We start from the raw sequence: 24583 nt of genomic DNA, 5'->3' as shown, positions 1-24583 counted from the left end.
TCAAATAAATCAGTCTTTTATTTATTTACTTACTGACTTATTGTTTTGATTCTCAGTCTGCCTTGCAAATACACTATTAGGGCGGACCAGAGCCATACTCTGGGGCGGACCAAAACTGCAAGAGTTTTATTTTGAAAATTCAGAGTAGGAGGCGCGGCTACTTTCAGTTTCACTTCCGTGTTATTGGACATGAGCAGTCAACGTAAACACTGGACGGCTCCCAAGTTTTGAGAACATTTACCAAACCTGTAAGGGTAACTATGGCCGAATCAACTTAAGGAGCTTTGTAATGTGCATAAATTAAGGTATATAATACGTTTTTATTTTAAAGTACATAGTTTGCAGGTCTTGACAAGCTTCAGAGCTAATGCTAACGTGCATGTAGCTAGCTAACTCTGCTAATTCAAATGAACTAACTCCCAGTCAGTCAACTGTCAGGTGTTCACCTAGGTAACAGACAACTGGGGGTCAGGCAGCTAACTCGTGTTGGGGTAGGTGGGCACATGCCGTTTGTGTGTTCACCAGGCTGTAAGGCTATCTGTGTTATTTATGACTCAGCGTGACGTGTCAGCATTTCTCTTCTTATGTCTCTTTGTTATACTCAGATAATCTCAAGATGTCTGGTAAAGAGGTGAAAACAGCACTAAAAAGTGCCAGAGAGGCCATTAAAAACAAGGAGTTCAAAGAGGCTCTGAAACACTGCAAGGTAAAGGATTATTTACATGATATGTTCACTGCATGCTCCAACTATTGTGGCTACTGAATGAGGCAATGCACCTCTCACATAGGGATGTTGTGTATAGTTGACTTTTCTCTCAATGATGTGGTTTTAGGCTGTTTTAAAACTTGAAAAGAACAACTACAATGCATGGGTATTCATCGGCTTGGCAGCCAGTGAACTGGACCAACCAGATCAGTCACAAACAGCCTATAAAAAGGCAGTGGAGCTGGAGCCTGAGCAACTACTGGCATGGCAGGTAAAATTCAAGTAGTAAGCGCTAACACTGTTTCTTAGATGTCAGTCATCAGTTGAACTTGCATAGTGATTTATACCATAAACAAATAATGTTGATAATGTGAATGAGGGTCATGCATTTATGTTACTTGTGTCCATGTGTCCAAATATGAACCATGTCAGTAACATGTTTGTGCTTCAGGGTTTAGCCAATCTCTATGAAAAGACGGACCAGTGGGATTTCCAAGTTGAGCTGCCTAATGTTTATCAGAAACTTGTTGAGTTGTATGCTAGGTAAGATATGGGATTGTTTTTCATCAGTATGTTTATAAAAACATTATCAAAATGTATGATGGTTTCAGTAGTTGAGCTCACTTCATTAGTTTTTAATGTCATTTTTCTTGTTTGTGGTGTTTATGAGCAATTTTCATTTTGTTCTCCATTCACAGCTCAGACAAAAATAAATGTTATGAGGTGATCAAAAAGGTGTCGGAGATCTATCAGTCTGACAAAGAATATTTAAAGGTATGCAATTTTAAGGCACATTGCCAACACTAATGAAAGAATGGTGTTTTGTGTTACTCTCACACATTTGAATGCATATTTTGTACATGTGGACAGTTGGCAAAGGTTTGGCTGCAGCTCATTAGGCTGAAGGAGGAAGAAGCTGTGGACAAGAAAGTGTTACTGCAGCTATGGCAAGACATGACCCAACAGCTCTCAGAGTGCCTTAATGAGGAAGAGCAGGACAATGAAATCCAGCAGCACGTAAGTTTTCCTAAATGTTAACAAACCAAATCAAAACGGATATGCTTCACCTCGTGGAACCCATACTGACTATCAGCCTTTTGATAACTATTTTATTTGTTCATGGTCATCAGTTAATCACGGCATTTGAGAGCACCTTGGCTCTTATGGAGGCTGTGCCAGGAGAGAAACACAAGAAGATCTCAGCTGACTATGTCAAATGTCTTTCTAAAGTAAGCACACCTTCTTTACATATGTTTCACCAACCATCACAGAAATTAAGTAACAATAAAATGCTGTGTACAGACTTTCCTAAATCAATTGCTCATCAGGAATCTGCTCTTACTTTAGCTGCCCCAGGAAGAAGCTAAAATGAAAGAAGCCTGTGAGACCATGCTATCCCACTACCCCACCCAAAGTTATCCTCTTGAGGTCCTTTGTTCTCATTACCTCAAAACAGGTAAGACTCTTTTGAATATGTCTGTACTGTGATTTTAGATTTTATGAACAAGACAAGTACAAGCTCTATTTGTAATGCCTCTGGGCTGGTGACAGCCATAGCTAGAGGCATATTGTTTTCAAGTTGTCCATTTGTCCTTGTGCGTACGTCCCATTCTCATTGATATGATATCTCAGTAACACTTTTAGAGCTTCTTTAGATTTGACACAAACATTCAAAAGGACTTAACGATAACTAATTAGATTATGGTGGTCAAAAGTCAAGGTCACTGTCACCTCAAAAAATACTTTTTAACCATTCCTCAAAACTTAACACAGCAATTATGTCAGGATTTCACACAAATGGTTAATATTTTAGATTAAGTAAATAAACGGGGATGTGATTTAAAACTAGTCTGAGCGGCAGACAGCTGCAAAGAGGGTATTCAAGTTGATTTTTTTTTTTACAAAAGGCCTTGGTCAACCACTGTCAGTGAAGGGCAGAGGCAGTCTTAAATCATGTTATGTTTTTATTTGAAGGTATCCTGAATGATGACGCAGTCAGCTGTTTCTCTCGGCTCCTGAATCTGGCCCCTAACTCTGGGTTAGGTCACCTAGGTCTGGGCACCAAAGCACTTCAGGAAGGAAGATACAAAGATGCCATTAAGGACCTTTCACAAGGTACATTTGAGCAAATGAGAAAGACGGAATTCTGTTTGTTGTGCAATCACTGAGCACTTAATAATGACGCAGACACTTTGTGGCCATCATTGTGATATAGAATGACAGTGGTGGTGGTGGTAAATGTCCCCTCTGTTTTTTTAGGGCTGACGAAAATGGGCAGCAGCACAGGTTGGTACAGTCTGGCTGAAGCTCAGTTTAAAGTGCACCGATACTCAGACAGCGCCACATCATGCTCCCAAGGTATGTTTAATCTGCTATACATAACTATTAGACAAACTGACAATCTCTGATCCAGATATAATCAAAAAATAAAAAGTTAAAAAAGTGTAGAAAACAGAGGATTTGTGAATGAACTAAACGCCAGCGTCTGGTTCCCTTAGGTCTGATCATGTGTGTTCCTGGAGACAAGGAGCTCAGGGTCAAACTGCTCAGGATGAAGCTAGAGACTTTAGCCAGATGTGTGGGAGAGGCAGCTGCAGACCAGGCTTTGGAGACATTTTCACAGGTAATGCAATTAACTAATACCTTTTTTTTTTGGATAACTGGGTGTCAAATATTTTAACAGTTAAAAGTATTTTATTTATTCTTGATTTAATATGAATGTATTTTGTAGTTGTAATTGTGGATAAACATACAAATGTCATGTTTGTGTTTGTTCTTTTTTTTTCAGATTCCAGACGCTGGGAAAGACCCTGTTCTAGTGGCTCTTAAAGGGCGTGCATACCTTAACAAAGGACAGAGTGATCAAGCACTTAAGGTTGAAACTTTCACCTACTATGAAAACTTTATGATAAACAAAGGAGTATTTTTTATACTAATAAAATTGATTGATAAAAAATTGTATACAATTTGTAATAATTGTAATAATAAGAGCAAAATATTATTTTTTTATATTTTATTCCAATATTATTATATTTCAGTAAATACTACATTCAAATCATAGATGATTATGTTTCTGTAACTGGATTTTCTCACAGACAGGCCTCAGTTTGTTTCGGCAGCTAAGAACATATCAGCCACCATTTCATTGATTGTGGTTCCCCAATGGGAAGATGTGTTCTGAGTTCTTTATTATACACTCTGATTTCAGTTGTTGTGCAAAGTTAAGTACAAACTATGCGGAAGACACAACATGGATGTGTCTCATCCAGGGTTGTCAGGAAAAGACAAATGGAGAAGAGGTGACCATTTTTGCAGACTGTTGTAGTAACAACAATCTGGTCCTGAATAGTTGACGACTAATTTTAGATAAACCCATGCATATGCCGATCTACACTGATGGCACTACTATGTGGATGTCCAGTACAGCACACTCTCAGTTCTCAGTCCATCAGTCCTCAAAACCTTTTGTAAAGGCACTATAGAGAGTGTTTTGATCGGTGGCATGTCTCTGGTATGAGAACTGTAATGTCTCGGATACAAAGAGCCTGGAGAGAGTGGTGAGGTCAGCTGAGAAGAGCCACTACTAAAAAACTCACACTGTCATGTACTGAGGACTTGGCCTAAATATGCTGCCTGTCAAAAGCCACCAGCATCATCAGTGATTCCACTCACCCTTGCCCCTGCCTGTTTTTCCGACCTGCCCTTGGGCAGGGGATAATGCAGCCTCATTAGCAGGACCGTCAGGTTCAACAAGAGCCTCTACCCAACTGCCATTAGACTGCTGAGTAAAAAAAAAATCCATCCCTGATCATGGGTGCACCCTTAACTCGTGCGATACGCTCTCAGCCTCAGAGTCTAACTTGGAGCAATTTTATGCTGTGAAATATTTAAAGCAGAAGTAAGTGGTCCGGTCGTTTTCACTAATGCTGCGTTCCAGGCAGGCTTTTGAAATCGTAAATTACAGCTTCAAGTCACAACTTACGACTTTGTAGCGTTTCAGGCAACCCACTCGTGTTTTTCCGACCTGTTTTACCGGTGAAAGTCACTATAACGGCCACTCGTAACTTCCGACCGGTGAACTCGTACCAGATCGAACTGGTACCACTTCACGGTCGGAAAAATACGAGTTTCCTTGAACGCACCATAACAGTCCTCGTCGCTACGTCACCACATTCACGGCGTCCCTTGGCTGCACACACAGCCCTGCATGCCGTTCTCTCTCCTCATTGGATAAAAACTGTAGGATACGATAAATGTTTTCTCTTCGGCTCAGAGCAGAGCAGAGGGACTGAGAGACCCGTGTTTCAGTCCAAACACTCTATGTAAGTGATTGCTGTCGGAAGATATAACTATTTAAGACTTATATTAACACAAATATATCACTTACTTCTGCTTTAACAGTATCTTGTGTGCAGTAACTATGAGTTTCAAGATGTATGTTTTATTTTTTTAATTCATTTTTTAAAATCACGTTTATGCATAGTCACTAGCTTATTATTTGTTTTTTGTTGGGGTTTTTTTATAGATGTTTTCAGAAGATTGATTCTGCTGTGCATCTCTTGGTGCACTTGTTTTAGATCAAAGATGGTACAAATAAAAATAAAATTTGTTTCTTCCGTAGGTGTCATCAGAGTTGGCGGCCTCCAACCCAAACCTTGCCCAGGGTTTAGCACTGAGAGGACTGGTACACGTGGCTGAGGGCCAGCAGCAGCTGGCAGAGCAGAGGTAAAAACAAGCTCATTTATGTTCTTTTATTCCATCTGTTGCACCGACTCCATTAACTGAACTTAGGTAGAGTAGGCCATTTGTATATTATTAAATGATACAATTCTCCCCTTTTCTTCCATTGTGTAGTTTCTTAAATGCGGCTACCCAGAGTCCAAACGGTGCAGAGTATTACTTTTTGCTGGGACAACTCTACTGGGACATGGGAGAGGAGACCCGTAAAGACAGGAGTAAAGTTCATACAAATTTGCTGAAGGTTAGTATGACTGTTGAAAAATCAAGGTTTTGGTTGCTAGTGAGAATTAACTGTATTGCTCCATTTTTGATAATTAAAAACTGCCTCCCTGCCTCATTTACTCTTAAGATTGAATATGTGTCCAACTACTCGACTCTCCCATAAATACATAGCATCATAATTTGAAAGCCTCATTTGTCCATTTCAGGCTGCAAAATTAGATCCACACCATGGCAGTATATTTCGCTACCTTGGACATTATTACAGAGAGGTGGCAGATGATCTTGGCCGTGCACGAGGCTGCTATAAAAAGGCCTTTGAGTTGGACAACGAGGATGCAGAGTCTGGAACTGCCTCAGTGGATCTCAGTATGGAGCAGGGGGATATGGTGAGTCACCTTAATGGTTAACTAAAGCCACATTGTTCTGAGTTTAAGTGTGTTATTGGCTTTAGTTTCACCTATGTATTTACCCATGTTCCCTTCCTTTCAATTTTTTTTACCCCCTTTCCTGTTCCTTGAATGCCATAGGAAACTGCCTTAGCAACACTTGAGTCAGTGATAGAGAAAGCAACTCCAGGCTCAGCTAAATGGGCTTGGATGAGGCGAGGCCTTTACCACCTGAAGGTTGGAGAGAATCAGCAGGCCATAGCTGAGTAAGAATTTCATATCTGATACAACTAAATCTATTGCCTTACTTTAGATGTTTTATGTATATGAGCATTGTTGACCCTTGGGTTTATATTTATAGTCTACAGGCAGCTCTGAGGGCAGACCCAGAGGACTGGGTGTGCTGGGAGTGTTTGGGTGAGGCCTACCTAAACCGCCGGAGCTTCACAGCTGCTCTGAAGGCCTTCGGTAAAGCCCATCAACTGAAGCCCTCCTCCATCTACAGTGTTTACCAGGCGGCTGCAATCAAGCAGACGCTGGGCAAGTTCAAAGAAGCAGTCGCCGAGTACTTGCAGATCACTGCACAGCAGGATTATGTTCCTGCTCTTAAAGGTTGGTGTTTGTATGAATGCATCTAATTTTATATAATTTTATGTTTTTATTGCATAACCACTGTCTTAACCTGAGCATTTAATTAGATTTGTATGATGTGTTGTTCAGGTCTTGGAGAGTGTCAGCTGTCTCTGGCAAAAAGTTTCATGGAGGACTGCAGAGATGGTGGAGCCATTGACCTCATTCAGCAAGCCATACAGAACCTCTTCAGGTAATGATTAGGCATTTGTGCAACTAACAAGCCTTTATATGAAATGATGCTTTGTTAGTCATTCATATACGGCAGTATCTTTAACTTTGAGTGCATTTCTGCTGTTCTCTTCAGAGCTGTGGAGCAGCGTCCGGACCTGTCCTGTTTGTGGAAGCTGCTGGGAGATGCATGCACCGCAGTCGGCACCGTATCACCAAACAGAGTGCAGATTCTAGTGCCTGCCCTGCTGGCTGGTGCAGACCCCAACTCACAGAGCCACATGCTGAACCAGGCTGAGACGATCAAAGTCGGTGAGAGGTATGTCCACAAACAGGCATAGTTTTCCAAGCTGACCATACCATCGCTACTCTGTGAAAAGCTCACACTCAATAGCTTCAATGTCATAATGGGTTATTTGGGTTTCTTGTCTGTAGATGCTATGCTCATGCTATTAAGATGATGCCTGAGGCCCCCAGCCTTTGGTATGACCTAGGGCTCAACTATTACCGCCAGTACAGCGTATCAGAAGCAGAAGCAGACCAGAACTCCCAGTCTGTGGTCCTAGAGAAGGCTCAGCAGGTAATATCCTGGATTCATACACAACAGTTTTGCATTGTTTGCTCCCAGGGGTGGATTTTTTATGACAGTTTTTTTCTCTTCTCAGTGTTTGAAAAAGGCCATCATGATGGACAGTGGGAACCACAGCCACTGGAATTCACTGGGAGTGGTTTCTATGAACAAAAGTAACAATATGCATCCTCATATTTGTAAATAATAGTGGTCTTCCCCATCTGGTTGACACATTGATCAACCACACCATACTGTACACTTTGCATGATAACACAAATACAACAAATGGGAAAATGTGCTCAAAATCAGAGTTCACTATGCAACTTGCAGAATTTTTCCAACTGATAAACAAACACCTATCAAGCATTTCAAATTAGACCTAGTATTTGCTCACAGGGCAGTGTGTTAAATGAATTGTATACATTTGAAATATCAAACTTGTAAGTTAAGTCTTTCTTTCTTTTCTTTCTTCCTGGCGTGTCAGGTTCGGAGAACTTTGCTTTGGCTCAACATTGCTTTATCAAGTCCATACAAGTTGAACCCAATGTATGTACAACACATTTTATCTGGCAATTAATAGCATTATCAGAAAAATATTCAGAAGTTTTTACTAAACCTGATGATATTTCATTACAGAATGTTGTTGCCTGGACAAACCTTGGTACGCTGTATTTGAAGAAGGACAATATAGAGGTATGTATGATCAGTTTCCTTGCATATTGTTCTTGTTTTAATCTTGGCTGGCAGATATTTGTAGTGTTAAAGTCTGGACTTTTTGTCCTAGCTTGCACATGAGGCCTTCAAGATTGCCCAGTCCTTGGAACCACTGTATGTCAACTGCTGGATCGGACAGGTACTGCACCCCACCCGACCTTATCTTATGAAGACATCAATAAACAATGTTGTAAAGGTCGCTTCAGTGCCAGCATGTTGTGGAAATTACCATTTGCCTGTAGTTCACTGTGGCCGGGGTCGTCACATACTATATATATATTGTACTACAGACTGAGGGATAAATAAGTAAAATTATTGATGGAATTCTGTTGACCTTTCTACAGTGTTAGAAACATGAAAAATGTGATTAGCAATAAAAGATTTTCATTGGAGTGAAAATATTGCAATTTCATGGTTACTATTTATGAGACTAAATGTATTTCTGTCTTTGATATCTTTGTCTGTGTATCTAAATTACATTTTTATCTATTTTCTTCTATTTCCAGGCTCTGATAGCAGAGAGAGTGGGAAGCTATGACACAATGGATCTTTTCAGGCACACCACTGAACTCAGCACACATGTGCGTAACCTCCCAAAACCACTTGGGTTTCTATTGTAATACCCACTCATTAGCTAGATAAAGGCAGTTTAATATTGGCTTCAGCTGTCACAGTCATTCTGCTAAATGCTCAGTTATAAGTCTTTTGCTGCTACTGTTAGGTAGCCGCCTTACTTCATCAGACTTTCCTGCTGTTCTCTTTCTTGTCATCTTCATTTCTGTCACTCTTCTTTCCCTGGCAGATGGAGGGAGTGAAAGGTTATGCCTACTGGGTATGTTCCACCCTGCTGGATAAGAGCAACAGAGACTCTGAGCTGTATCGCTACAACATAGTTCAGATGAATGCCATCTCTGCTGCTCATGTGGCACTCAGCAAATACACAGGTATAATGTCTATTTGTGGGGTGATGATGATGCAGGATCCACATATCCCTTGGTTGTATTTGGGTGATGTGTTGGAGATGAATGTTGTGTGACATGAAGTTTCTTTTTTTTTTGTCCCCCAGAGAGGATCCAGTCAGATCCTACAGCCTTTATTATGCTGGGCTTCCTGAATGAGCATCTGCATCTGAAGAGACAGGCCTTACAGGCTTACCAAAGGTAAATTACACTGACTAAATAAATATTTATATATATGAGGCAGATATTTGTCCCATAATTCACTTTTTTCAATCTTTCTCTCTTTCTTCAGAGCTGTTGAACTGTTGCGATCCGTGTCCTCAACAGAAGAGCTGGCTTTTGCTCTGGGCAGCTATGGCCGTGCTTTGTGGTAACAACCAACTGTCTCATTATAATGTGTTGTATTTCTTTGACAATACTTCCATTTCTCATAATTCATTCTTGTGTACGTTCCACTGTGTTTCGCAGCACCGCGGGCCAGTGGGAGGAAGCAGTGCATGTTTATAATTCTACTCCACTGCAGGAGCTCAGTGATCTGGCTGGGCTGGCTCTGTCTTACTGCAGGGCAGGACTCATCACAGAGAGCACCAGTGGTGAGGACTGGCAGACACACTGAAATTAGAGATTGTATTTGCCTTCTCATGTCAAAGTGACTGTGAATAAACTATTGTGTGTGTGTGTGTGTGTGTGCACCGCAGCCTATGAACGTGCCTTGGCTGTGGCCCCCACTGAGAAGGAGAAAGCTTACATCTTGACAGCTCTGGCCCTGCTGCAGCACCAACAAGGAAACGTAGACTCAGCCAAGACTCTGCTGTTTAAGTGGTGAGAGCCCATGCTGATGTTTGGACTGTATCAGTGGTTTTGTTTGTTTTTGTTCTTGTCCATTAATTGAAATGTGTTGACTTAACCAGTCTTTATTTTCTATTCATGCCAGTAGAGATAGGTAAACAAGCCTTAGTTAAATGTATTGCATTTGTTTCAGTTTTCAGAATTTCAATGCAATTCAAGCAGGATTTTCAAGCTAAAACATTATTTTAGTGTCAGTCAGGGACAGGTTACCAAACAATATTGAATTCACATGCCATGACGCCAGAAATACAAACCTGATTGACAAAGAGTATAAGGTGTTTAAGGACTGCTTAGTGTAGATGTGATAGTCTGCTAGTCAAAGCATTTGATTGAGCATAGGGAAAGCTTGACTTCAAAATTGTTATTGACTGCATTATTACTTGACAACTTTGGGAAAATACATGCACTGTACTTGCAAGCTAAAAGTATTTCTCTGTTTGCTTTCTGTCTCCACAGCTCAATGTTAAAGGAGCCAATCCCAGAGTCTCTGCTGTGTTTATGTGCCCTTGGGTTGGTGCACAGTGATGCTACACTAGCTGCTGCTGCCCTGACCGAGTTGCTGAAGCAAGGTGCAGCCTCTGGGAGTGTTGTGGAGCAGCGATGTTTACTCACCTGCACCTTGCTGGCCCTGCAGGGTAACTACAGTGCCGTGCAAAGAGAAGCCTCCAGAGCTGTGCACAGGTGAACTTCTTGCTTGAGTTGTTTAGACCCCACTCTACTGCTGCGCTTTACCCTGCAATAGCCGTGTGTGCACCTCCTGTTTATTTTAAACATCGCACCCACTGAGATGTAGCTGAAGAATCATCATCATGTGCAACAGGGTAGCAACATTGTTTCTGTCTTATTCACAGCAATCCTGGAAACCCCTCACTGTGGGCACTGCTGTCTAGAGTGGTACCACAGTACTACCCCAAGAGGGCAAATGTAAGTCAAACACACAGGCATAACAAACATCCCAAGCACAAGCACAGGAAAATACACATATTAAACTAAGCAGCTGCTGTAGTGCTGTAGTGCTGCTGAACAGCTACAGGTGTTTTCTTCATGGTTTTGATGACTGTTTCAGGGTGGAGCAGTGGCTGGGCATGTTGCCTGTCTCTCCAGTATGACCCAAGGAAAGGTAAAACTATGACTGCATCATGTCGTTTAAATGGCACAATTTCTAGTTTCTAGTTCACAGTCATTTATTCATTTACCTCAGATTCACTATGTTAAATATTTTGTACAAACACAGCTGAAAAGGAAACTTGGTTAAAATCCTTCTGTTCTTTAGTGTTCATAAATTAACCTGAGGTGGTTACACTTGTGTCCCTGCAGAGGGCATTGTTGTACAGTGGAGTGAACCAGCTGGCTCACGGAAAACACTCTGGAGAGGACAGGAAGAGGAACGCACTGAAGACCATGCAGAGAGCTGTGCTGCTCTGTCCCGGTAAACATTCACATATACACACATATGCAAACACAACAAAGTTCACATACTTAATGAAAATGCAGATGGCCATGGAGAATTAACCAGTGTTAAAGAAATTATGAAAAACCCACAGTCTGAAATGTCTGGGCACTCGAGTGAAATATTTAAAATGTAACTCCACTGTGTGTGAGAACCATGCTTCAGCATAATGGTGTCTCTGATGTTGTACAGTTGAATGAGGTTTTGCTGTTTTGTGTTTATCCCTGTCCAATCCAGAGCTTTATTTTATTTCATGTACCAAACTGATACTGTGAAATATCTGTGTGATCTGAGTCTGAGTCTCCTCTCTACCTCCAGATGATCCAGCTGCATGGGCAGGATTAATGGCTGCCTGTCACACAGAAAACACATCCTGTTATCTTTCCGGTTCTGCTCCTTGCAAACAAGGACTGGAGAAAATCCTTATGGCAGTAGTTTCTGAGAAAGGTATGTTTGTTGGGGTGAGGATTTGAAGCGTGTGTTTTTTTATTCTACACAAGTCACATCGACCTCTTTCTTTTATTCAGTGCGAAACGTGGAGGAGATAGAGCGCCCTCTGGCCCAGACGTTAGAAGGCTGGGTGCTGCAACAGGCAGTGACCGGTCTGGTGCTGGCTGGAGAGCTGGAGCAGGCAGAAGCCCTCTGCACACAGGTTTGATTTGAACACACACAGCAACAACATTGTTTAAGGCTTGTGTTGTTCCTTCCTCTGATGTGTACCGTGTGTGCTCTCTGCTTTGTCCCAGGTGCTGAATGTCTCCCCAGAACACCCAGCGGTGATGCTGTCACTGAGACAGGTGCAGTGTCAGCGCCTCCTTCTGGATAATAAGGGCACTGCCCTTCCAGACACGGTGCTGGAGCAGCTCAACAACACGGTGATGATGAACCCCACCAACCTGGGGGCATGGCATGTAAGTGGGCGCACATTCATTTTGTACTTCTCATTAAAATGCTACGATGGCATTTTGTTTTGAAGTGAGATACTAATGATCTGTTACTTTTTAATTTCAAGCACCATGTTTAGTGCTACAAACAGCATCATGCCACATAGTTTATGCAGACAGACAGTATAAAGGCAACAAACTATCAACCAGATATGAACGTACTGCTTGTGTCAGCATCAAATCGTAACTTGTTTGAAAGTTGAGTTCATGTTATACTGAGACAATTTGATTTTCTTTTCTTCTCACCAAAAATGACAGTTTTCTGTCACTTACACTGACATACCAGCCTAATATCGTGCCTTGCTTGAAGCCTCATGTTGCAGCACTTAATGTCAAATGACTGCAATCAGCAGATGAGAAGCAATCAGCAGATGAGAAGGCCAATGACCTCAAATATGACAGTGTAAATCAGGAGTTAGAGATGTAAACGTACATCAATATCAGGCTGTCATGGTCAGATCGGTATAAAACGGATCACATAAAAATTATGTCAAGATACGGGACATACTTTTATTTAATGATAGACATTTCTTGCTGTTTCTTTGTGTCATTTTGTCTTTGGATAAAATATTTAAGCTTTATAATTCATTGTTGCTGCAAGTAATAAATGAGACATTTGGCTTCATTGTAGTTAAGAAAAAAAAAAAAGAAAAAATATTGTACTTTACTCTCTCCTGCCTCTTGTTTAACCTTTCCTCATCTCATATTGCCTGTAACAATCTTTTCTATGTCCCTCTTGTCTCACCTCTCATATTCTTTCTCCCACACATTCCTCTGTACATTTCCCATTCTCACCTCTACTCCCACTCATCCGTGCTTGTCCTGTCACTCTCATCTCCTTCACTCAGTGGCTGGCTGAGGTGTATTGTAGCCAGGGTCTGCTGGTCCAGGCAGTTATGGCTTACAGACAGAGTCTGCAGCTTGCCTCACAGCTCGGCCTGCACAGCAGTCAGGTTTCCAGCCTGCTTCGACTAGCCCTGCTGGCTCTAGGACCCTGTATGGTGAGTTCCTGCAACAATCTAGATCCATAATATTCTTCATTTTCGGGTATAAATAAGATCCTTTTCAGAAATTGGAAATTTAATGGTATTGCAAAATAGAAGTTAAATGATGAGTGTTTCAGCAAGAATGGCTGGTAGCATTGAAAATAATGACACACACACAAAGCCAGAGTCAGGCTGGCTATGTTCCCTATGAGGGCAGAAATGAGGTAGAAGGCTATCCAGCTGAATTATGGGATCAATAGCCATGGCCTAATGGAAAAACAAATGAGACAAGAGGGAACCCTTGTGATTTGACTGGAGGAAATGTGGTTTTTAGTCCAATGCTCACATGACAGAGATTCCCATGGTTACCTTACGTAATTAACCAAGTGTGATCTGACCTCTCAGGCAGGTGTCCCTGGAAACGACTGGAAGGACCTGGTACTAGAAGCCACAACTGAGGTTTTGAAGCTGGGCTCCTCCCCAATGGCTCACCTCTTCCAGGCCCTGATGCAGTATGTGACCAAGATGGCAGCCAGGTCAGTGCTCCACATGCTGTTGTTTACCTTGCTGCACAAACTATGCAAATGCTTGTGTAAACTGCTACGTGTCAATATGCAAATTCTTATTTTCCACCATGCCTCCATCTGCTTTTTTCAAGATGTTGGCACTTCTGGAAATGCAAAGCAATTTCCAAAGCAAAGTTTTCCTGTCCTCACATAATAGCCTTCTGTCACTACTTGACAGACTTGCCAGGATGCTTAACGAGAGTGCTACATTAATCACAGGCTGAAGAGAAGGCATAGGCCAATAGTGATTTGGCTCCTAGAGAGCTCCAACAGGAATTCCTCTGTGCCAGACATCATCACAATACACCCGCAAGACCTTTTCATGTCTGAGACTTCGATACACTTTACACTTAGAAATAAAAATTGAAATTATAATACCGGATTTCTGGAAGCCAATGAAAAGCTGAGAGAAGGACCGGCACAAGCAGCAGTCATATTTTAAGTAGGGGCCAATTACTCTTTTGGAAATTCCAAACTTTCAAAAAAACAAGACAGAGGAAAGACAAGTCAAAATGACAGCACTGCCTGCAGGCAGGGAGGAAGAACACAACAAACCACACTCATTCATACAGCATGACTCAGTTGTAATACATATATATATAAATATGTCAGAAAAAACTAAAGGGAAAACACAACAGACAGACATGAACATGTTTGACCTTTTGTCTGTTTGTCTTCTGCAGGGAAACGAGACGTTTGTTGGAGAGGCTGGTGTACGTTTCCTCTCAAGACTTTCCAGTGAGTGTGGTGCAGGTGGCCAGCTGGTACCTCCTCAGACACTTGCATGCCAAAGACGACCAGGAGCTGATCACTGTGAGTACACAGCTGCCCACCTACACTAGCCCCAGATAACTGTGGTGATATGATGATTTAAAATGCCTGTTCCCAACCAAATCTTGTGTGGAGACGGCATTAGCACAGAAATGTTCAATGTGATGCAGGCTCATGTTTATGCATATTTGTTGTTTATTTTCAACACAATTTTGAGACGTATTTTCTCATCTTTTTTGCAGGTCCTTTTACAATATGCTAAAATAAGGGGAGATCAAAGACTGCTGAAGTTGGATTCACTGCTAGCCTCTTCTTCATCCTGAATGTTCCATATCTACAAATACAGCTCAATGAAATAATGTATTTTAGCTAATTATGAATGCTTGCATAAAATGGACACTAATAATATGAAATTTATTAGTTTTACATAATTCTTTGGTTTGCCATTATACAGCATTTAGAAAATCAATGCAGTAAAACAAAATCATGAGTGAAATTCCATATTATTTAAAAATATATGTCAAACAACATACCCGATATTAACATTCAGGCTGAAATAAAAGCATTGCCTTCAGTATATGAAGATAGTCTCATCTTGATTGCATATAATCTTAACACATGCTGATCTGTCAATTTAACATAGAGTACAAATGAATGGCTCATTTCCATCACATGTGCAAAAATACATTTTGTTATGATACAGTATATCGTGTTCCTCAAGTTATATGCAGCAGAAACCAGTAACCTATTACACCAATTACAATTCTTAAGTTGTGGAAGAAAAAGGGAAAACTTTGATTGTCGTTTCTGAAGTTTGATTATACTGTACCCTGAGTTACATTTCTTTTCTAGTTAAACCTGCATTGTGGGAATTTTGTCTCCCCCTTCTGGCAGTGAGAGTAATTACACACATACTGTTGATAAAGTCAAAGTTTGTTCTTGCCAACAACTTCTTCCTTTTTAAGTCTTGTTTTCTTTTTTTGGGCTATCAGACACTTTTCTTGAATACCTTTTAGGTTTTTCCACCACACTCTCTCTTCTTGAGCTTAGGCAATCAGTGCTGGGTCATGTATTGGAGTGACTGTCACGGGCACCAGATTTAAAACTCTATTACACATTGATATAGATTTAGTTGTTGTAATATCGCCATCTGTAGCCTTAATTAGCATTGTGTAAACTCTTTCGGGGAAGGTTTGAAAGTTACAACTCATTTACACATAACTCCCACACTACATCTTTAACTGTTTCGGGTCATTGGTCATGGATCCTCCTCTCAGACCCTACCTGAACAAACATGCTTGGTCATGAGTGCGCAGATGTTTTGCCCACAGCCCCAGCAGGATTGTTTTATGTGTGGAGATCCATGGAGGGTCTTTCTCTTGCACAGCGAGCACACCGCTGAACCTTGTGATGCTGCATCGCCTCCTCCGTTGTGGCTTGTAAGACTCTTAGCCACACTCTGCTGAAGCTCTGTCAGCACATTGCCCGGTGCTTTTGCAATAGCCACCACCTTCACTCTTTTGGGGTCAAACACACAGTCCTCCTCTAGGCCACTGGGCACAGCTTTCATGCCACAATTGGGGGGGACCCAGGCAGTGTCATACCCCTGTGTGCTCCAGGTGTACTGCATAGGGTGGTTGTCGATGTCAATTCGCTTGACACGGCCAAGACGCACACGCAGCTCAAGGACCACGCGGTCTGAAGGGTTCAAGTTCAATGGGTAACGATCAGCCTTTTTCTTATCACGACTGATGTACACACCTTTTCCCAGCATGCCACCTGGCGACTGCTGAAAGCCGTTGGCAATGATGAGTCGTGCATTGGTAACGCTGGTGCCATGGTACATAGTGTAGGTGCCCCGGTCCTTGGGCTCCTGGGCGGCCCCCAGCTCCACACGAGGAGAGTCATCGTCATAGGTCGCCTCCCAGCCAAAGAACTGCAGGGACATCCTGTTTCAATAGGATAATATTAATAACAAATTTAGGAGTGATGGTATATGACCTTTCATGGCCAATGATTGTAAAATGACTGGATGTAGCTTTACTGCCTCAGTGGACATGGTGTCCTGTTATAAACAACGTTGTGATCCATCAGATTCATACCAGAGAAGAAATTCACCTCTGCAGCCACTAGAAATAATTTTATCATAAGATCAATACATATATGTAGATTGGAACTGAAAATGTTCCTGCAGTTTTAAATACAGGGTCACAGCTTTTTATGGCTACTGGCAAAAACTGTAGTGTGCTGTAACACCATGTCCTCTATAGGCCTGTGTATCATTTTAAGAGATAATAGGCCTACCTATATACTGTAGAAATCACAGCTACCTACGTTGTGACCTCATCTACATACTAAACGGGGCACCACTACATCTGGTAAAAGCTACCAAAAGCAAGTCATAAAATATGATTCAAAAACACACTAATAAACTGACATTTTCACGGGGCCACAGGTAAGGTAAGGTAATCTGTCCTATTTCTGGTCTTGCACAAGTTAGGTGCTATATGTTGGTTTTCATAGTGTTGAGGTATAATCCTGTCACGTTATAGAAATACACTTCACCAAAATGAACTATATCATATTTAACAAATCTAAAGTTGCCAAGCTAACGCTACATTAGCATTGTTTTATAAGAGAGCATATTTGGACGCTACAGTGGAATGAAGGTGAACAAACTACGGACTCAAACGTCAACTCACTTCCATAACTTCTGTCCCGATCATTTCATGTAAGTTCTGTGTTGTAGGCCAAATATTTTATGTATTTTACCTCGTTTATTAAGTGTACAAACCTTATCGTCGGTCAGGAGCTTCGGTCTGTGACTTCAGTAACTTCCACTTTCTGTTCACGAGATGTTAATTGTTGTGTATCTACTTTCGTTTCTTTTACAGTGATGACACCAGTGTCAGGATGGATTCATTTTGTAAAATGTGTAGCCATATGATCACGGCCGGTTAGCTCAGTTGGTTAGAGCGTGGTGCTAATAACGCCAAGGTCGCGGGTTCGATCCCCGTACGGGCCATCGAGTCTTTTTTCCCCCCCAGTCGTCGTTGTTGTTCTTTCACCAGAATAATCACAGTGACTGCCTTCTGGTTCTCTTAAAAAATACACACATATTTCCTATCAGACTATCAGAAACTTGTAACAGAAAGTTCTATTTAGAGGACTGAGTAACTTTCAGTCTGTGCTTCAGCTGAATTTGGGAATAGGATCAATTGTAGTTTGAAGATGTAATGGTGATTCAGACCATCTGCTGATGACAAACAGCTTATTTTGTAGCCGTGCTTGTGCCCCCCCCCCCCCCATCTTGTCCTCACTTAACAAGGCTGAAAACACCATGCAAGTCATCTATTCTAGTGGAAAACTAGTGAAAGGTAGGCCGGCAGGCAATCCTGTACACATCAGAAATCTAAATTTATCCTACAGAAATATGACTGTATTGGCTGTTTGTACCAGAACTGTCATCTTTTTTCTATTTGCATGAGCTTTTAGTACCTGCCAAAATTACTTCAGCCCATCTATTTTGCAATTGCATAAACTCATTAAGCTGTGTGGGTCATCTGCAGGCCGATCCCAAATCTCTTCACTGGATATGGAGGCCTACCAAACCAGACATTTTGGTTGCCATAACATAATGAAATTTATTGGCTTTAAATCTGTTTAAGCAAATCAACATCACTGTCACATTTAAAAATATAAATCACAACAATTGGTGTGCTCTGCTCTAAGTCACATTACTTTAAATTAATAGTGTCATGCTTGACTAGACATGATCAGAGAGAATATACAGCTAGTGCATAAGAAATATAAGTAATCATTATAAAGACTGATCAAATTATGAATACGATTTTACATCATTTATAGATTCCCACATGTCAGGTAGTGATTATCATGACAGTTTGCACCTATAACACTGAACATACAAAGGCCACAAAGATGTGAATTGTCTTCGCACCATAACTCCACTCTTTTTTTGGACCTTCTTCTGCCCTGGTTCAGCGTTTAGCCTGACAAAAATGCTTGGACATGAGAATACAGATGTTTTTCCCACACTTCCAGCACTGTTGCTTGATGTGTTGAGAACCCTGCTGGGTCTTCCTCTTACACAGTGAACACACCTTCACTTTAGCAGCACCATCTTTTCCAGATGGTTTAGCCAGAAGTTGCTGAAGCTCCGTCTCTACGGTGGTGTCTGGTGCCTTTGCAATGCCCACCACCGTCACTCTTTTGGGGTCAAACACACAGTCCTCCTCTTGTCGACTAAACAGCATATTCCCACCCATGGGGGGGATCCAGGCAGTGTCATAGCCATGTGAGCTCCAGGTCACCTGCATGGGATGGTTGACTGTGTCAATACGCTTGACACGGCCAACACGCACACGTACCGCAAGAATAACGTGGTCTGATGGGCTGCAGTTCCATGGATAAGCAGAGGCTTTTCCCTTGTCGCGACTGACATACACGCCTTTCCCCAGCGTGCCACCTGCTGATGGTTTGAAACCACCAGCAATGATGAGCCGTGCGCTGGCAACGCTGGTTCTGTGGTACATGGCGTAAACGCCCCGGTTCTGAGGTTTCTGTGATGCCCCCAGCTCGACCCCAGGAAAAGAGGCGCCATCATCCACCACCTCCCAGCCAGAGAACTGCACTGACATCCTGATGTAGGAGTGTGACTGAGAGACAGTGTTGTCCAAGTCCTAACCCTGTCAGGGATGAATACAGAAATGTGATATGTTGTTAAAGCAGATTTAAGACTGAACTGAAAAGTGTATCTTTTACAACACAGAGGCAAGCAATAGTCATTTTTATCCTAACCCAATGGTTGGCACCGTTTTCCTTTCACTCCACTTTCTTTAATTTGGAACCTAATGAAAAAATATTATTTATGATGAACTGCATTTCTCTTTTCATGCATGTCTCTCACGGATTTTGTTTTGCAAAAGGGAGTGTAAGTCGATCATAACCCAAACTGTGACTGTCCCTGATAGGAGTATCTGGCACTGCATGGCAATCTTTATTCCCATCTTTAATCTCTTCTTGCCTATTTCAACTTTTTAAATCTTCTAGTTAACTTTAATCTTTTTAAACCATATTTTATACATGTCTTTATATCTATTCCTTTGTCTAAATTCCCTTTTACATCATATTGAAATCACTCTGAATTGTCTAGGTGCAAATAAACTTGCCTTGCCCTATGCCCTCTTCTGCTTCCTCATATGGGTGACATATTTGCTCTCTGAATCACTTGTGTTTCCGTAGTGTCCTATGTTTTGCTCAAGTGAATCTTGACAACATACAGTTTAATACACTATTGTTTGGGGCATGGATTCAGATCTGTTCATCTTTCCGGTACATTTCTTGTATATAAGTGTTGTAGGTGTTCATTTATTTAGAAATGAACACAAAGGCTGCAGATTCAGTGTCATCAGCTGACGACCTTTGCACTTAACACTTTTCCCTTTATGACCCTCCATGGGGACCCTTCCTCCACTGTGAACCCACCACTGGGTTGGACAATAATCTAGGCTACATATATTTACACAAGTAAAACAAGGCCATGTAGCATGCCCACCTCTAAATGATTACATTAGTGTTACATGGTATATTATGACACCCATTGTTTCATGAGGTTGCTGTTACGGAGATTTTCTCTACGGCTTTTTGAAGATAAAAGAAAACACCTTACCGTGCGTGAGGAGTCGGTCTCTGCCAGCTGTAGCATACAACTTTCACTTTCTGTTCAGTAAGTTTCACTTGCCTTCTAGCTGACGTCATAAATTTTGCAAGTCATGGCTGGAAAGTTTAGTTGGTTAGAGTGTTGTGCTACTAACACCAAGGTTGTGGGTTTGATCCCCCTATGGGCCAATCAGTCTTTTTTCAATCTCTGCCACTGATGTTGTCATACAGTATGTCTCACCGCGAGCGTGCCTATGTTCCCACAGCCCTATGTTCCCTCAGCCCTATGTTCCCTCTGGACTCTCTCTACCTATCTGGACTCTCTCTATCTGGCCTGTCTAGCCTCTACCTGGTCTTTATACTAAACTTAACCAACTCCTTTCTTCATTGCCTAAACCTAACCAATGGTGGGACCAAAGGGCTGAGGGAACATAGGGCCTAATTTTCAGTGACAACAAAAGTTAGAAATGAGGGAACATAGGGCTGAGGGAACATAGGGCTGTGGGAACATAGGGATGACCCCGTCTCACCAGCTGTTCATAGTAACTCTATTCTAGCTCTCTTAATTAATTACACCCAGATTTTTAATTAGATTATCAGAAACTCAAGAATGTTGTTATTTAGAGAACTATAGGCCTAACAGTCAGGGCACAGAAGCCAGGTGACACTGAAAGCGCTGGAGCCACTGTGGGAATAGGATCGATTGTAGTTTGAAGATGTATTGGTGATTCACACCATGTGCTGACATGACAAACAGCGTACTGCTTTGTTATCTTGTATGCACCGTCACCGCCCACCCTTTCCCTCCTTACGTTGTCTTGACTTATAAAGTTGAAAACACCACCATGTCTCTCTGTCTTTAAAAATCAAACCTCCAGGTCTGTGTGATGGAGGTCAGTGGAAAATGTTTTTTTGGTTTTTTTGTCAGTCGTGGTTAAAAAAAAGAAAAGAAAAAAAGTACTGGTATTCAAGTTAGGTTGTGGTTGGTGGGCCAGTTTCCTGGTAGCAATAAGAAATATACAGAAATAGGACTGCATTGGCTGTTTGTACCACAGCTGTCTTTTTTATTTTTTATTTGCATGAACCTTTAGTACCTGCCAAAATTACTTTCAGTCCATCCTAAATTTTGCAATTGCATCAGTATAAAATCATGAAGCTGTCTTCACTGGATATGGAGGCTTATCAAACTGGACATTTTGGATGTGATAATGACATTTATTAGCTTTGAATCTGTTTCAGCAAATCAAAATCATAAGAGGACTGTCACATTTAAAAAAATATACATCACATAAAATGATTGATGTCCACTAAGTCACACTGCTTAAATACAGTGTCTTGTCTTGACTAGACATGATCAGAGAGAATATACAGCGAGTACATAAGAAATAAGTAATCATTATAAAGACTGATCAAATTATGAATAAGACTTTACATCATTTATAGATTCCCACATGTCAGGCAGTGATTATCATGACGGTTTGCACCTATAACAGTTAACATACAGAGGCCACAAAGATGTGAATTGTCTTCGCACCATAACTCCACTCTTTTTTTGGACCTTCTTCTGCCCTGGTTTCGTGTCAGGGTTTAGCTGGACAAAAATGCTTGGACATGAGAATACAGATGTTTTTCCCACACTGCCAGCACCGTTGCTTGACGTGTTGAGAACCCTGCTGGGTCTTCCTCTTACACAGTGAACACACCTCCACTTTAGCAGCACCATCTTTTCCAGATGATTTAGCCAGAAGTTGCTGAAGCTCCTTCTCCACAGTGGTGTTTGGTGCCTTTGCAATGCCCACCACCGTCACTCTTTTGGGGTCAAACACACAGTCCTCCTCTCGTCCACTGGGTACAGACTTCATCCCACAGTTGGGAGGGACCCAGGCAGTGTCGTAGCCATGCGCGCTCCAGTTGTACTGCATGGGATGGTTGTCCTTGTCGATGCGCTTGACACGACCAATACGCACACGTACCTCAAGAACCACGCGGTCTGATTGGTTACTATTCTTTGGATAATCAGAGGCTTTTCTCCTGTCGCGACTGACATACACGCCTTTTCCCAGCATGCCAACTGATGACGGTTTGAAACCACTGGCAACGATGAGCCGTGCGCTGGCAACGCTGGTTCCGTGGTACATGGCGTAAACGCCCCGGTTCTGAGGTGTCTGTGATGCCCCCAGCTCGACCCCAGGAAAAGAGGCGCCATCATCCACCACCTCCCAGCCAGAGAACTGCACTGACATCCTGATGTAGGGAGACGGTGTTGTCCACGTCCGGCAAAGGTCTCTAACCCTGTCAGGGATTAATACAGAAATGTGATATAACAATAATAATAACTTAAAACCTTTCAAAATACCCAAGGATATGTCGTTAAAGCATATTTAAAAGTGAACTGAAAAGTGTAACTTTTACAACACAGAGGCAAGCAACTGTTTTTATCATAACCCAGTGGTTAGCACAGTTTTCCTATCACCCCACTTTCTTTCAGTTGGAACCTAATGAAACAATATTATTCATGATGAACTGCATTTCTCTTTTCATGCATGTTTCTCATTGGATTTTGTTCTGCAAAATGGAGTGTAAGATGATCATAACCCAAACTGTGAATATCTGGCACTGCATGGCAATCTTTATTTTCATGTTTAATCTCTTCTAGCCTATTTCAACTTTTTTAATCTCCTAATTAACTTTAATCTTTTAAAAGCGTATTTAGCTTTCTCTCAATTTCCTTTTACATAATATTATAATATATATAATATTGAAAGCACTTTGAATTGCCTACGTACAACAAATAATTCTGCCTTGCCCTGTGCCCTCTACTGCTTCCTCATATTTGCTCTCTGAATCACCTGTGTTTCCATACTTGTCCTATGTTTTGCTCAAGTGAATCTTGACAGCATACAGTTTTAATTCACTCTTATATTGTTTGGTGCATGAATTCAGATTTGTTCAACTTTATGGTAAAAGTTTTGTAGGTGTTCAGTCTAGTTGCAAATAAACTCAAAGGCTGCAGTTTCAGTGTCTGACAACCTTTGCGTTTGAGTAGGCTACAAATTATTTTATCCCTTTCCCTTCATGACCCTCCATGGGACCCTTCCTCCACTGTTTGAACCTTACAGTCTATGGTTTGAACCCGCCACTGGGCTGCACAATAATTTACGTATCTTTATTAAAACGAGTACAACTGTGGCCATGTAGCAGACCCCCTCTAAACGATCACATTAGAGTGTTTTTATACTATATTGTGTTATATTAAGACACCCATTGTTTCATGACACTATAGGTTGGTGTTACGGAGATTTTTTCTACGGCTTTTTTAAGTTAAAAGAGATCAACTTACCGTCTGTATATAGGAGTCGGAGTGAGGAGTCGGTATCTGCCAGCTGCAGCATACAACCTTTACTTTCTGTTCAGTAAGTTTCACTTGCCGTCTAGATGACGTCATTTAACCCTTGAAATAAGGCCGGTTAGCTCAGTTGGTTAGAGCGTGGTGCTAATAACGCCAAGGTCGCGGGTTCGATCCCCGTACGGGCCAGCGAATATGTTTTCTTGAGTGTCCTGTCTAAACTGTATGGCTTAATCTAGAAGCCATGTTGAGTCCCTATGGCTGAGTCACATCATAATCAAGTTATGGTCCCAGTAGGCCTAATATGGCGACGCTATAACTTCACACCACACGCTAATGTTTCCTGTACAATAAGTTTGACTGTGTAGGCTACACATCACCGAAAATTATTAACTCTGACCCAGGAGATTATTAAAACGTTATCATTTTTAGTGGGAGAAAATATCGTATCCCACTCATTATGCTTAATCGTTCGTCATGTAAATGGACTGTTCACTCACAGGCTGCATGCATATATGTTACATGCTTTATACAGTCTATGGTTACATGTTAGAAATGTGAATCTTCTCTGCTCCATGGTGGGGCTCATAAGCCGAAATAGCTCAGTTGGGAGAGCGTTAGACTGAAGATCTAAAGGTCCCTGGTTCGATCCCGGGTTTCGGCAGGGTTTTCCTTTCCAAAGAAGTGTGCCACAATACTTCTGTCAGTAAAGTAGTACATCCTCACAGTATAGCTACACCCCAGTCTACCTGTAACAGAACAGGATCTACTAACTATCATAGACTGTACATAAGGAAATTACTTTCAAGCAGTCATTTGTTACTGGAGATATCAAATATAAACAGTATGTATGTATATTTTATTTTTTCAACAGGAAAAAAAATGTATGTAAC

At 41.5% G+C, this 24583-nt stretch overlaps 4 protein-coding genes and 3 non-coding genes across 9 annotated transcripts; 4 read left to right on the top strand and 3 right to left on the bottom strand.

Annotated features, from left to right (window-relative positions):
• The first annotated feature begins 160 nt into the window (after positions 1-160).
• On the top strand, positions 161-15370 carry skic3 (SKI3 subunit of superkiller complex). 2 transcript variants are annotated; one of them, XM_085787103.1, is made up of 41 exons: positions 161-254; positions 606-706; positions 834-977; positions 1158-1249; positions 1405-1480; positions 1577-1723; positions 1837-1935; positions 2054-2162; positions 2681-2821; positions 2966-3064; positions 3205-3329; positions 3495-3581; positions 5328-5431; positions 5561-5687; positions 5875-6054; positions 6196-6320; positions 6416-6666; positions 6775-6877; positions 6992-7174; positions 7291-7435; positions 7521-7599; positions 7911-7972; positions 8063-8119; positions 8211-8279; positions 8647-8721; positions 8943-9084; positions 9207-9300; positions 9392-9469; positions 9568-9692; positions 9798-9921; positions 10405-10629; positions 10800-10872; positions 11015-11068; positions 11266-11377; positions 11717-11845; positions 11926-12050; positions 12145-12309; positions 13191-13343; positions 13734-13864; positions 14578-14707; positions 14908-15370. In XM_085787103.1, the coding sequence occupies exons 2-41, from the start codon at positions 617-619 to the stop codon at positions 14986-14988; spliced, it is 4710 nt and encodes a 1569-aa protein (XP_085643229.1). In that variant the 5' UTR covers positions 161-254; positions 606-616; the 3' UTR covers positions 14989-15370. The 2 variants fall into 2 exon arrangements, with proteins under 2 accessions (XP_085643229.1, XP_085643230.1); XM_085787104.1 differs by having other exon boundaries at positions 166-248.
• A 352-nt stretch (positions 15371-15722) lies between these two features.
• On the bottom strand, positions 15723-17529 carry LOC146981669 (uncharacterized). The gene is made up of 2 exons (XM_085787105.1): positions 17460-17529; positions 15723-16614 (listed from the first exon to the last, which is right to left on the bottom strand). The coding sequence occupies exon 2, from the start codon at positions 16611-16613 to the stop codon at positions 15939-15941; it is 675 nt and encodes a 224-aa protein (XP_085643231.1). The 5' UTR covers position 16614; positions 17460-17529; the 3' UTR covers positions 15723-15938.
• An 87-nt stretch (positions 17530-17616) lies between these two features.
• On the top strand, positions 17617-17690 carry trnai-aau (transfer RNA isoleucine (anticodon AAU)). Its single transcript has one exon. It is a non-coding gene; the product is annotated as a tRNA-Ile (tRNA).
• An 841-nt stretch (positions 17691-18531) lies between these two features.
• On the bottom strand, positions 18532-23734 carry LOC146981666 (uncharacterized). Of its 2 annotated transcripts, XM_085787107.1 has the most exons (3): positions 23685-23734; positions 21890-22636; positions 18532-18635 (listed from the first exon to the last, which is right to left on the bottom strand). In XM_085787107.1, exon 2 carries the CDS (start codon positions 22585-22587, stop codon positions 21925-21927), a length of 663 nt encoding a protein of 220 aa, XP_085643233.1. In that variant the 5' UTR covers positions 22588-22636; positions 23685-23734; the 3' UTR covers positions 18532-18635; positions 21890-21924. The 2 variants fall into 2 exon arrangements, with proteins under 2 accessions (XP_085643233.1, XP_085643232.1); XM_085787106.1 differs by lacking the exon at positions 18532-18635 and having other exon boundaries at positions 21603-22636; positions 23685-23733.
• On the bottom strand, positions 18654-19362 carry LOC146981667 (uncharacterized). The gene has a single exon (XM_085787108.1). It carries the CDS (start codon positions 19321-19323, stop codon positions 18664-18666), a length of 660 nt encoding a protein of 219 aa, XP_085643234.1. The 5' UTR covers positions 19324-19362; the 3' UTR covers positions 18654-18663.
• A 71-nt stretch (positions 23735-23805) lies between the features above and the next one.
• Positions 23806-23879, top strand: trnai-aau (transfer RNA isoleucine (anticodon AAU)). Its single transcript has one exon. It is a non-coding gene; the product is annotated as a tRNA-Ile (tRNA).
• A 402-nt stretch (positions 23880-24281) lies between these two features.
• On the top strand, positions 24282-24354 carry trnaf-gaa (transfer RNA phenylalanine (anticodon GAA)). Its single transcript has one exon. It is a non-coding gene; the product is annotated as a tRNA-Phe (tRNA).
• The last annotated feature ends 229 nt before the right edge of the window (positions 24355-24583 follow it).

This window comes from Trachurus japonicus, chromosome 9 (genome assembly GCF_045865225.1).
Source record: "Trachurus japonicus isolate A0001 chromosome 9, Traja_1.0".
Lineage (NCBI taxonomy): Eukaryota > Metazoa > Chordata > Actinopteri > Carangiformes > Carangidae > Trachurus > Trachurus japonicus.
The sequence above is the reverse complement of the archived record's forward strand: the minus strand, read 5'-3'. Positions and strand labels throughout refer to the sequence as shown.